Below are 13086 nucleotides of genomic sequence, written 5' to 3'. Positions count from 1 at the left end.
ATACGGCCTCCAAATGCTTGACAGCTCCAAATACTCCAATTGGCTCCAACAGCTCCATCTTCAATTGGTTCCAACTGATTCCAATTACTTTTCTTATCGAACTTGGCATGATTACTAACATGTCTTTATTAGTATACATTTTGACTGGCAGTGGTAACGTATTTTGCACCTTTAAGTTATAAGTTTTATTTAGAAATCAGATTTCGATAAATGGTATATACCATTTGGAAATAAAATATATTAATTTATCTTTAAGTTTATACACATACATTTAATTTAAGCCATTATTGTATGTAGCCAGCTTCCCTCAGTTCTTCGAGTATGAAGGATATTTCTTTAATGTTTGAATAGTTTCCTGCACAAAGCGATCCATGTAGTTGTCGTAGCCTGTCAACCAATATGTTAGGATATTCCCATGAGGTATAATCTATCTCTTCCGCTGCGTTCATCATCATCCTTGCATGTTTATAATAAATATTATTATCTCTGGTGTCTATCGTTTTAACACCAACCACAAGGTCAATTTCGTCATCGTGCCAGTGATTATCACAAGCTTGATCAGGATAATTTATTTTATTACGACGTTTCCATCGTTTTGGTCTCAAACCACCATCATAGTCTTCACTCTTGCATGCTTTTGGTGCTTCAGCACAGTACTCAATCATGTCAGCCTTAAATGTGGCAGCACAGTCTTCGTTCATGCCAGCTTCTGATGTGTCACCACAGTCTTCAATCATGTCAGCATCACAAACTTTATCAGGATAATTTATTTAATTACGTCGTTTCCAGCGTTTTGGTCTCAGATCGCCATCACAGTCTTCGATCTGGCCTGCTTTAGGTGCTTCAGTACAGTACTTAATCATGTCAGCCTCAGATATGTCACCACAATCTTAAATCATGCCAGCTTCTAGATGATTCATCAAAGTCTTCGACCTTGTAAGCTTCAGGTGGTTCTCCATCTTTCACATTTTCATGGAGACGTCTAGATATTGGAGTAAATATATTTTCATTTCTAATGTGGTTACAACTTCCTTCGTTTGTTTTAAATTTTAAATTATTATCTTGCTCTAGATCAGTAATTTTAGCATTAGCTTTTTCGCCTTCGTTCCTCTTCCGCGATGTTGTAGCCCAGTCTTCGTTATCTTTATTCATCTTAATTGTACAGGTCTTGTAATGTCTATCCAAGTAATATCTTCAACCAAAGGATTTCTGACACTGACTGCAATGGAATGGTTTTTGACAAGGACCCAAATTACACTCGCTTCTCTCATGTCGTTTAGCATTCTTTCTCAAGGTAAACACCTTGCTACAGTATCTACAGTGATATCGTTTTGATACAGCAACTAATCCCGAATCAGGATTCATATTAGTTACTGAGACTAATGCCAGACGCAAACTAAGAGTTTTATTTTTTTTTATTTTTTTTCCTAGCCTAAGTTAATCTAAGTGTGTAGGGGAGGGTCCAGGTTAGGGGAGGACCTAAGTGTGTCTCAGGCCGAAGCCTATACACTCTACCATGCGGGTTTTTAACCATGCAGGACAAGGGCGCGTGCATCATGTGCTTATTGGGGTTTACTGGCCAGCCATGGCTGCAATTGGCGCCATGACTGACGCCCCATTGGTCGCCTAGCTTAAAAGCTAGCTAATGTGACCCAGGTAAAACCTGCATAGACACAGGGAAAACCCTGGGCCGGTTCATGCGGGGATCGAATAACATGCATTAAGCAAGCAGGTAACTACTGGACAAGAGGGAAGAAGGGTCCAGGTAAGAAGAGTTGGAGGGGCTGAAAAATCAACCATGCTGGAGTTGGGTGCTTGGGCCTTGCGGCCCGTATTTAAAGTTTGGGAACTCCTGGGTTATTATTAACCAGGGGCGCAAGCGCCCCCAGGGGCGGGCGACTTCACGCGTCAGCCCAGTCACAGCTGCCCAGGCAGCCACAGTTAAAACAGAAGTGGGCAGACGAGCCAGTAAACCGGCTCGAACTGCTGGCTCTCGGAGCGAAATTCAGCCTGACATTGCGCCATCTTCATCTTCCTTCTTCCAGTAAACAGCCAACGACCTTTCAAGCCAGGGTGGGGGTAAGTCGTTCAGGCGAATGAAGTATCTTGCGAGTCGGACCCTCTTGCCCCCCAAATTCCCGGGTCGGTTGAAGGTCGCGCTGCCCAGGCTACCACTGGCTCCAACAGGGCCCCAACTTGAAGGCGCCGCCATCTCTTCCATCAGAATTCTGATGCTGTTCAGTTCCGTTGCGCGCGCGGCAGTCCACAGCTCCGCAAGTTCCAGCCCGCAGTTCGTCTACACTTCGCATTTTTTCAGCACATCGAGCTCCCCTGCGGTGCCTTCGCCGACGAAGCTGCTTTCTGCCGCGCGCCGAGCTACATTCAGGCTATTTTTCTCCCCGACAGCCGTGATAACGACTCCACAGGCCGGCCATTGGTCCGCGGACTGCTATTGGTTATTCACAGCCACCCCAGCGAGATTGCAACTCTCGAGCTGGGCTCCCGTATCCGCCACCCGCGGGACGCAGTCAGTAGCAGATGGCGCTGCTAGGCCGCCTCCCGTACGCACGCAAATCCCGTACGCACTGCCAGCCTTCGGTTACCCAATAGGGCGCAGGGAACTCCCAGCCAACAGCCCGCGAGAGAGATGCGCACAGCCCGAGAGACGACCACCGACCTAAGAGTTTTAAATTAGTTATATTACTTAAACAGAGTTTTTTAATTATTTCATCAGCGAGAATTAATTTATCTCATTCAAAGGTACTTGTTTCAAGTAGTTATGCTTCTCAACAACAGATGTCGCCACATGTTACTTGCAGGTAAATGGTATTTAGTTCTTTTATGCGGGATGCGGGATGCTCACTAACGATCGCAAAAGAAGGATGGCTTCGCTAGACTCCAAGGAGAAGGAAGTTCGTCCTTCCTGTTAGTGCTTCTTAGATTTCCAGAGATTATTTGACAAAGTAATGATATTTTTTTTTTAATTTCCACCTGATAAAAATATTACAAGTGTTGATTAAGTAGCAGAAATTCACTAATTACATGTAACCTTGAAAAAATGACATGCCTCATTAAGGACATTTCTAGCCGCTGGGATTTTTACGGACTAAAACGGGAAATTTTCCCTCGAAACGGGAATTTTTCCCTCGAAAACGGGAATTTTTTTTAAAAACGGGAATTTTTGAGTCATTTTGAGTCATTTTTGAGGAATTTTGAGGAATTTTTGCCGCCGTGACGTCAGAGATGTGGCTCGGCTCCGGCTCCACCCCCTGGACCCTGCGCTCGGACATACCGGCGACCCCTTTTTATTATTAATTTTGACATGTTTATTAATAATCAGCCTTTAAAAACCACAATTTTCCTCCGCATCACCAAAATTTATGAAAATATATTTGTGCCACCATAAATTATTTCCATTAAATAATTTTACTTCACTGACAAAATTTGCAATGTTTGTAGAACTTTGTTCAATTAGACATTACGCAGACGCTTGGCGTTTCACCATACTTTCTTTTTATTTGTTTTAAAAAAACTACCAGTTCAGCTGCAACTTAAAATTCGTATACTTTGGGAAGCATTTGAGACCATATTTCGTATAGGTATGTTATAACTTTTTTTTACGTGATAAACCTGCCATTGAAGTTTTTGGGTTGAATTCAGAATCATCCTCTATATACTTTTACGAGTGGGAATAAAAGGTCTGGAAAGGAGTCCAATTAATTAAATAAAATTTTATTTACTATCTATTATTTACACTTTTAGTTTAGTTAAAACAATTTAATTGTTGCCAGACTCCGTCTTATATACCTATCAATCCCTGACATGAAAGCTCTTGTATATCTCCAAAATGTCACGTTATCAGAATCACCGAATTAACATTCGGAGCTTCAAGAACAATGGCGTCTTAGTTACGCCATTTCACGCAGACGGGGGTCTAAGAACGTCTCGAACCCTCGAGATACAGGGAGAGAGGCGCTGCTCCTAATCGGATTACCGCAGAGGGTAGGGCGCTAACTGTCCGGGATGTAAGTATCGCATTTGATACTCAAATGCTAAAATTACGTTTAAAGTTTGAAAATGTTTTACTGTTATTTTCAAAGGCTTAAGGCGATGAAACCCTTGAGATCATAGTGGGATCTGAACCACTTGGCACACTGTTAACAAATTTCACCTTAATCTTACGAAGAACACTTGTTAAAAACTATCCAAATATGTATGTGAATTCTCTAATATCTTCAAAAATTTACAGTAACTTAATTTACTTGCATTGGAGATAAATTCCCCTAACCAAACATGGCGTGTTCAATATACGTATAGTAGTAAGAATGGGCGTAGATCTCGGGGGGAAAAGGGGGGCATCGTCTCCCCTGGAATTAAGAAGCCCCTCACTGAGGATCTCTCTTTCTCTTGCAAAATCGTGACTGTGAAACAGGGTTGATAAACGTAAAAGTCAAAACTATGTATTACGGAAAACATTTTGTATATTTTACAGTTTTCTGCTTTTTACATGCATACAAGTAAAATATGGGCAGTATACAACGTACAAGCACCATATCCATGTCTGTTAAAGCCCACGCTCAAAACTCTCGGGACGCAGGCGAATCCTACAGATTTGCGTCCCTGGTAAAAAGTGTTTCAAGAGACGTGCACTGTCAAACTGGTGTTTCCATACCGTTGTAGCAAGATAGGCCAGCAGTGTTAGTTCCACAGTGCTTATCAGCATGTGCGCCAGAATAGCTCCGCCGTAGGTGTCGCCGATGTCATTAACATACCTGCAAAAAAAAAGAATAATTAACGTAATTACGGACAGTTTCATTACTTTATTCTGATGATGATAATCATTTGATCTTGTTGATAAACTACGACCGTAGCGACCTTTTTTGGAGGCGCGTTGGTGGAAGCCCTGTCAAAGGGATTGATTCATCGAAGGTTCGCCACTACTTTCCGCAACACGGAGGGTGAAGAGAAACCCAGCACGACCCGGAAAGAAAAATCCTCAATGGTGGAAAATCCCTGATCCAACCTCTATTCTAACCCAGAACCTTTTTCTCACTGGCTGGTATGCTTGCATGCTAGACCAAAACTGTGGATGTATTACACTCTATGAATGAATATGAAACACAGTGGAACGAAACTCAGTGAACCTCATTAATAAAAAACCCTGTTAATATAAAACTTTCATTAACACAAAGTGTTTTAACAGTCCATAGAAATTACATAGAAGTTGTAGTGCTAAGTAATTTGTTAATTATAAAGTATAATAATTATTATGTTATAAAAATTTGGTATTATTCCAAAGGTAAACAGTTACATAAAGTAAATGATGGTTAGTACAAATTTCCCAGGATAATGTAAATAATCAATGTGAAGTTTTATTTATAGTAATACTGATACCAATGCTTTTGCTCATTGTAGGTTAGGGGAAAACGATTAGAAGTTTTATTCTTTGAAAATGATGGTAGTATGTAGTTTTTTAATGTAATATGTAAACCCTTGCTTTATTCTTCTGTCTCAAATCCTTTTAAGTGTAATACAGCAGAAAAATATCTTCTGAGCCATATGTGTAGCCATCCTAAAATACAAAAATTGTATTCTACAATTTCTAAGAAAGTACATTGTGTGTGGTATTGAAATTGTTTACAAGTTTTAAATTTATTTGAATTTGATTTAGAAATTATATAAATCTTGTGATTTTATTTTGTAATAGTCTGATTCTTACTAACCTTGTTATTGAAAAGTGATAAAATTATGGCCCCTTCAGTTTGTATTATTGTATAAGGTAAAACCTTATTAGAAATAATCATTAATTTGTTTTACATTTTCGATGGTAATTATTAAGCTTCGACTTTATGCTATGCTTTTGATTATTTCATTAGCGCTGAAAAACTTTTGTAATCCATGGACAGTTCACAGCAATATCATTTAAAACATTTTATTTTCGCTTGTGCTATGGAAATAAGTTGGAGAGTTACATTTTTTCGTTCGTACATAGTTACGATTAAAAAACGTTCTAGGAAAAGAATCATGGAATTATTCTGATGTGACAGACATGAAATTCATAGTCTTGTGTAATTTTGGTTGTTTTACACCACTAATTGATGGAAATGATTCGCTGCTATGAGTTAATTAGCAAGCTGAACTCGTGGTGTTATAGTTGTGCTTAAATTATTTTAATATAGCACCATTTTAAGACCTCTCAACATGGACTTTACTTTCGTCCCAGTAAGTAGCTGGAGGAAGTGGATATAAACTGTATATTGTTCGTACGCACTCCTATTTCTACGAAATAAGCAACAGTTAAAAGTTATTGTACGTTGGAGTGATAATATTTCATGAACTGTGTTAAAAGTGCAAAGTTAAATGAAGGGGCACTATTTGCGTGACATGATATGTGTTAAGTGTATGAAATTGGTGGATGTACAATTATTTAGCGCATAGCTATAAGAAGAGGCGCTTTTATTCATCTGGGAATAGAATACGTCGCAAATGTTCCTGATTGCACGAGCCTGATCTACGCCCTAACCAAGACACTAAGGATCGGCATCCCGAGAACTGTCGAAGACCAAAAATGCGTCGGAATATATTGAAGTTTCCCTACGGAGGTGTTTATATTGCCTGCCTCTGTATCTCATATTGCAAGAATTATTTGATCGGCAGCATTGTATGTTTCAAGGGTTTTTATGTTCTTACAATGTTCAACTCAAGGTATTGTGACTTAGAATTTAAGTAAGTGTTTCATGTGTAGTACTTAGTGTAGTAGATTTAGTGTTGGTAGCTAAGGCATTCAAGATATATGTAGCAGCATAACTGAGCATGCTAACAACTTTGAAATCACACTTGTTTTGCATGCACTCATTAACCTTACAGACCAGTGTTAAAGATAATTATTGCTTTGTCCTACGAAACGCTCAGTGGTTCCTGTAGAATTTTAATAGAATCTCTTATTTATGATGCTATCTGCCAGAGCTAGAACCGAGTGCAACCATGTTGGCTATAATGTTTAGAGTCATTTGTCTTGCTCTAGTCAACTTATATATTTAATTGTATTTAACGTAGAGTCATACACGAGACTGCGAAGCAGTACTCAAACATGCATTTTGAATGCCTCAATTATGAGTTCTGTTTATTTAATGTGTAACTGGTTCGTAAAGAAGTTGAGACCAACATAATTTCTGTGGCTACTACGATTCTGTGCAGGAAGTTGTCACGTTGTAGGGTTTTGTTTTGTTTTTTCAACAAAATACATTTAACTTTAATTCAAGTAATTTATTATTTACGTAACCTGAGAATAGACAGATACTTGATAAGGTGTTCAGAATTAACTTTTACTATACGGCGCCCAAACTATAATTATTTGCATGAGAATATTTTAACTACCCATAATGCATGTGTTGCTTAGTGAAGAGCAGAGTCTATTAGTGAATGGTGTATAAGTCTCAACACTCGCTCACTCACCTACACATTCAAGGTTGGGGGTTATACACACACTCACACACAAGGCATTCTTCATACACCTCATGATTGAGGCTTGAAGTTATATCGTATGGAAAGTTGGAATGTCGATTGAAGGTTGAAAGTTGACGGAACCTTAGCGACGTGAGTGGGCTCCGGAACCTTTGGAGACGCGTCATAGGTCGTGAACTTCAGTAATTCCGGGATTGGAATCGAAACCAAAACGACCCTAGTAGTATGTAAATGAGGCTCCGAGAACTGGCGCCGGCGCGTGGTGCCGGTGCCGGTGTCCGCCATATTGGATTGTGTCGTCACGGCGGCCATCTTGGATGGTTGTCCCCTTGACCTTTTACCTTGACCTTGACCCGACGGCCATTTTGGATATGCCATCTTGGATCCGTCATTTTGTATGACGTCATTGTGTTTTCTCGAACATTCCGGCGATGTGTTTGCCGCCAATTTGAATGATGACGTCACCGTTGCAATTTTCGTTATGGTCGCCATCTTTAACTTTTCTATTTATTATCCGATTTTAATGAAATTTTTTTTAAATTTATAAAAAAATTCACTTAATGAAATTTTAATAAAGTTTTTATAAAAAACAAACATTTACGACACGGAGCTCGGAGCCCGCGGTTCGAACCCGGTGAGGGCAAAAAAAATAAAAATGACGACCGATCCTTCCCCCGCGGTGGCTGCTGGCATTCTGACTCCCGCCACTTTTTTTCAATCAAATATATCGTCACCTAGTATGACGTCATATCCGCCATCTTGTCATCCATGCCGGAAGCCATCATCATTGTATCGTTGGCGAGAGTGCGCTGATGACACGTTAGTTTAATTCTTATCCACTAGAGTGCAGTAATCATTTATTATTATTGCTGTGACACCCGCCATCTTGAAATTTGGCCGCCATCTTGAATATCCGTAATTATTTAGCTATAAATACGGGAAAAGTTCCAAAATTCGTTAAATAATTCCTTCATTAATTTACCTATTGATTCGATCGATTCCCGTCCTCGGTTCGATGCCCGATCGATGCAATAATGTTTAATTTTATGTAAAAAATAATAATTTCAATAAACCATGTTCAACATTCGTAAAGAGACTCTAAATCCTCTACGACCATCATCCTCTCAGACATCAAGACCACCATATTGGAAATGCGTAATTTTAATGCTAGAGATTCGGGAAAAGGTCAAAATTCATTAAATAAATTTGTAATCTATATACTGATTGATTAGATCGACTAAGGTCCTTGGTTCGATCCCTGGCCGATACAAAATAATATTTTAAAAAATTACCACTAAAGTGTAAGGTTCGAGAAAATAAAAACACCACAAGTTCTATTAAAAAACTTTTATTACATAAATTCTACACTACTACAAGTACAAAAAAAATACACAGACAAATTACTTAAGTTTTGTGGATTCCCTGATTCAAACAGTCTTCTTGATGTATGGACCAAGTCCTTTACATTACTTTAAATGTCTATTTAGTTTATCAGGTCTATATATTGGCACACCGCAATTTTCACACAAAGACGAATTATCGACTTCATTAAAAGGACAGTGATATATTTCGTGTCGTTGTGCACTTTGAATATTTGCTAAGGTTTTGTTACAAAATATACAGCTTGATTACGATGAATGTACAGCCAGTATATCACAATTCCTGAGGTGCCGTTTTAATCTTCCATATTGTACAAACATGCTTAAACACCTGTTGCACTGATATTTAATGCGTTCAGAGTAATTTCTACAATTGTGTATTACATGATCCCGTAATTCCAAGTTTTTGATCTTCTCACAGTACGTGCAGTCGGGTGATGGAACATTGCTGGATGCTCCTTCCTTCATCAATGGCACTGGAATTGTTGACAACCATTGTAACACTGCTGACATGTTAACTTCTAAAGCCTTTGAGGTCTGCTCTGCAGAAGATGTTGCACGCGTCGAAATCTCCTGCTGTGCTGAGAGAGCAGGTGTAGCTGTAGACATCGTTGTCATCGTGCTCTGCACTGATGATGGTAGACGTTCGATCCAGGTTGGTGTATATAATGGTAATGATGCCATCGAGTTCTCAAGAATAGCTAGATACCGGTCTATTATGTTATACAAGTCTAACTATCCGATCCGTTCATCACCGCAGTCAGAAACGGACTGAACTTCATATCACCAGGGTCACACTTATATAGTCTCATCAGCTGGTACAACACATGAGTCAAAACAATAACCATGTTCATTATACTCGCACTTAACTTTCTCGGAGCATTTTTTATAATGAAAATGTAAGCTATCAAGACGTGAAATTAGTTTATTGCACGGAAATTGTATTCTTTTAACATTACTAGAACAACTGCTTCTTTCATGTCTGCGAGCATTTGAGGTGATAGTAAATGATGCGTCACAGTATTTGCACTGACGCCATGTACGCTCTTCATTAGTGTAAGTATCAATTGCTGATGATGAACCTTCGGATGATGGTGGTATCACATCTGTTGAAATCTCCTCCAATGTTGACGTCGTCGTCGTTGCCAACGGGATCTGCACCTTCTCCGTCGTAGCTGTCGTAAAGGTTCCCGTAGACCATGGTACAACCTCCGAGTTCGACGTTAAAGTCGGTAAAGATGCCATCGAGTTCGCAAGAACAGGTAATTACGCGATTTATGCACCAGATTAAACAAACTAGATGATCCTTACACCGCCGACGTCAGTAACAAACTGAGCGTCCTGCTATCTAGGACTCGCTTATATACATGCACCGTATGGAATAATACGCTAGTCAAATAAAGAACCATCTACAATAATACTAGAGTCAAAACAGCATTAAAAATAGAAGGACCATCAACGAAAAGGCAGCACATTTGGAAGCACCGACTACGAAAAGACAGCACATTTGGAAGCACCGACAACGAAAAGGCAGCACATTTGGAAGCACCGACTACGAAAAGGCAGCACATTTGGAAGCACCGACAACGAAAAGGCAGCACATTTGGAAGCACCGACTACGAAAAGGCAGCACATTTGGAAGCACCGACAACGAAAAGGCAGCACATTTGGAAGCACCGCCAACGAAAAGGCAGCACATTTTGGATGCACCATCATAAAGGCAGCACATTTTGGAAGCTTCATCGAATAAGGAAGCACATTTGGAAGCTCCATCAACAAAAAAAGGTAAAAAGGAAGCACAAGTTACAAGAAATAAAAACATTAAATTTTTATAATTATAATTATTTATTTTATTTCTTTACATTATAAAAATGCAAGTAAAACAAGCCATTATTATATGTAGCCAGCTTTACTCAGTTCCTTGAGTATGAAGGATATTTCTTTGATGCACGAATAGTTTCCTGCACAAAGCGAACCATGTGGAAGTCATAACCGATTAACCAATATGTTTGGATCTTTCCATGATGTGTAATCATTCTCTTCAACCACCATCTTCCTTTCACGTTTATAATAAATATTATGATCTCTGGTGTCTTCCGTTTTACCACCAACCTCAGGGTAACTTTCTATTTTGAGACGGTGATCATCACACGCTTGATCAGATTTATTTAATATATCACGTCGTTTCCATCGTTTCGGTCTCAGGACACCGCCACATTCTTCGATCTTGTCAGCTTTAGGTGCTTCATCATAGTCTATGTCTTTGTCAACAGCCTCAGAGTCACTGTAACAATCACCGTAGAATGAATCGTCTTCACCCAATTTACCGTAATAATTCGATGTTGATGATGTTGAAGTGTCTTCATCGTCTTTATGCTTCCTTTTTAGGAGTCCATCATTTTTACAAAGTAGGAAAGATCTACTTGAATTTGGCTGGAATATATTCTCACTTTTCAAGTTAAGGATTCTTCCATTGTCTTCATTATTCCGTAAATCATCAACCTCCTTTAATTTAAGTTCTTTGTCGAGATCGGAAGAGCCAGGAAAATTATTGTCGTAATGCAGATCACTCTTCCTTAGTCTAATAGATTCATCGTTGTCCTCTAGCTTGTATGCAGGCTTGGCGTTACATGTTCTGCCATGTTTTTTTAGTCTCTCTCTCCGCGTAAACTATTTGCTACATCGAACACAATTTATCATATTGCGCAGTGGATTTTTAACACAGTCATTCTTCTCGTGTTGTCTTTTATTCTTTCTTAAGATAAACTCTTTGCTGCAAAACTTACACCTATGTTCTTTCGATACAGCGTCAGATCCCAAATCGGAATTCATATTAGTTACTGAGACTAATGCCAGATACCAATTGAGTGTTTTAAATTAGATCCATTACTTAGAAAGAATTTTTTTCATAGTTCATCAGCGAGAATAAATATATCTCATGCAAAAGTACTTTATGCATGTAGTTCTGCTTTTCAACAGATGTCGCCCCATGTTGCTTGCAGGTAAATAATATTTAGAACTGAGGATTTTTTCATTCGTTTCTTTCTCATGTCTTGACCAGATTTGTGATGTTGCAAGTAAGTCCTGCGCTGTTCTTTTTATCCATAGCAATGGCTTCCATGCCGGCATTGTGTCATTGTGCTTCTTTTAACTGCTTGCGCTCATTCTTCGAAGAGTTAACTGCCCGCACTATACCGCTCCTTGCACCGATGAGGCCGCCGAGAGCACCCAGTGCAGGCAAAGGAAGAAATCCTCCTATAATATTCTTGTTAAAAGTCTGTAATTTTTGCTTGGCTGTTTGCACGCCTGCACCAGTTTTGCGTTTGGTCTTGCGTGAGTAAGTCTTTGACTTGATGAAGCTGGCTCGACGAGCACCCAATCCTAATTTGGTCTTTGCCTTCATAATTTTGGAAACACCCCAGGCCGCGATTTTCTCTCCTAGTCCCGCGTTCGACGATTTACTAATATCTTCGGCTTCGTGTGCCAATATCTCGTCGGCCCGGTTGCTGGATTCCAGATCCTTGCTTAATGAATATGCAATTTATGCTGCTTGCACTTTTCGTCGAGAGAATTAATGCCCATGTCACAGCGAGCTAACCTTTTCGCTAGTTTAGTGCCGGGGTCACAGAATCTGTAGCCGGGAATGTGTAGCTCGAATGGTAGATTGTTTATCAGCGTGTTCACGAGTCCTGCACCGATGTGTTTTTGTTATTACCTCTTCGAGTCATTGCGCTCAACTGACTAGAAAGTATAAATGTGTTTGACTCTATACAATTTCGTCAGTACAATGCAAGTCGTCAAGCAAGAACTGTGTTTGCCCATGCGCATTATGCAAGACGATGAAACTAGCGGTCGTGAATCACGACATAGCTTACTGTTGCCTTCTGCTGTACGATGCAAAATAGGGGGTCCGTCCAACTATGGTAAAACGTGCGTTCTACTGAGTTTATTAGAGGAACCAAAAGGTCTTAGGTTCAAAAATGTGTACCTCTATTCCAAATCGTTGCAACAACCAAAATACCAGCGACTAGCTACAGTTCTACAATCGGTGGATGGTCTGGAGTATTTTCCATTTAATGATAATGCGGATGTGGTACCTCCTAGCGAAGCGAGAGTCTATTCCGTGTTTGTTTTCGACGATGTAATGTGCGAGAAGCAAGGCATAATACAAGAGTACTTTTCCGCGGGCAGACACGCCAAGGTAGACTGCTTTTACTGTGTCAGACGTACAGTCGTATTCCAA

The 13086-nt window shown here is 39.7% G+C and overlaps 1 protein-coding gene across 1 annotated transcript in view; it reads right to left on the bottom strand.

Moving 5' to 3' along the window:
• LOC134529303 (odorant receptor coreceptor) overlaps window positions 1-13086 on the bottom strand; it is a 234963-nt gene that overhangs the window by 25962 nt on the left and 195915 nt on the right. The window contains exon 6 of the mRNA XM_063363212.1: window positions 4673-4772. Coding sequence (XP_063219282.1) covers window positions 4673-4772 — 100 coding nt within the window. The remainder of the gene's footprint in view (window positions 1-4672; window positions 4773-13086) is intronic.

Source organism: Bacillus rossius, chromosome 2 (assembly GCF_032445375.1).
Source record: "Bacillus rossius redtenbacheri isolate Brsri chromosome 2, Brsri_v3, whole genome shotgun sequence".
Lineage (NCBI taxonomy): Eukaryota > Metazoa > Arthropoda > Insecta > Phasmatodea > Bacillidae > Bacillus > Bacillus rossius.
Note: the sequence above shows the minus strand (reverse complement) of the source record. Positions and strands in the feature narration are given on the sequence as shown.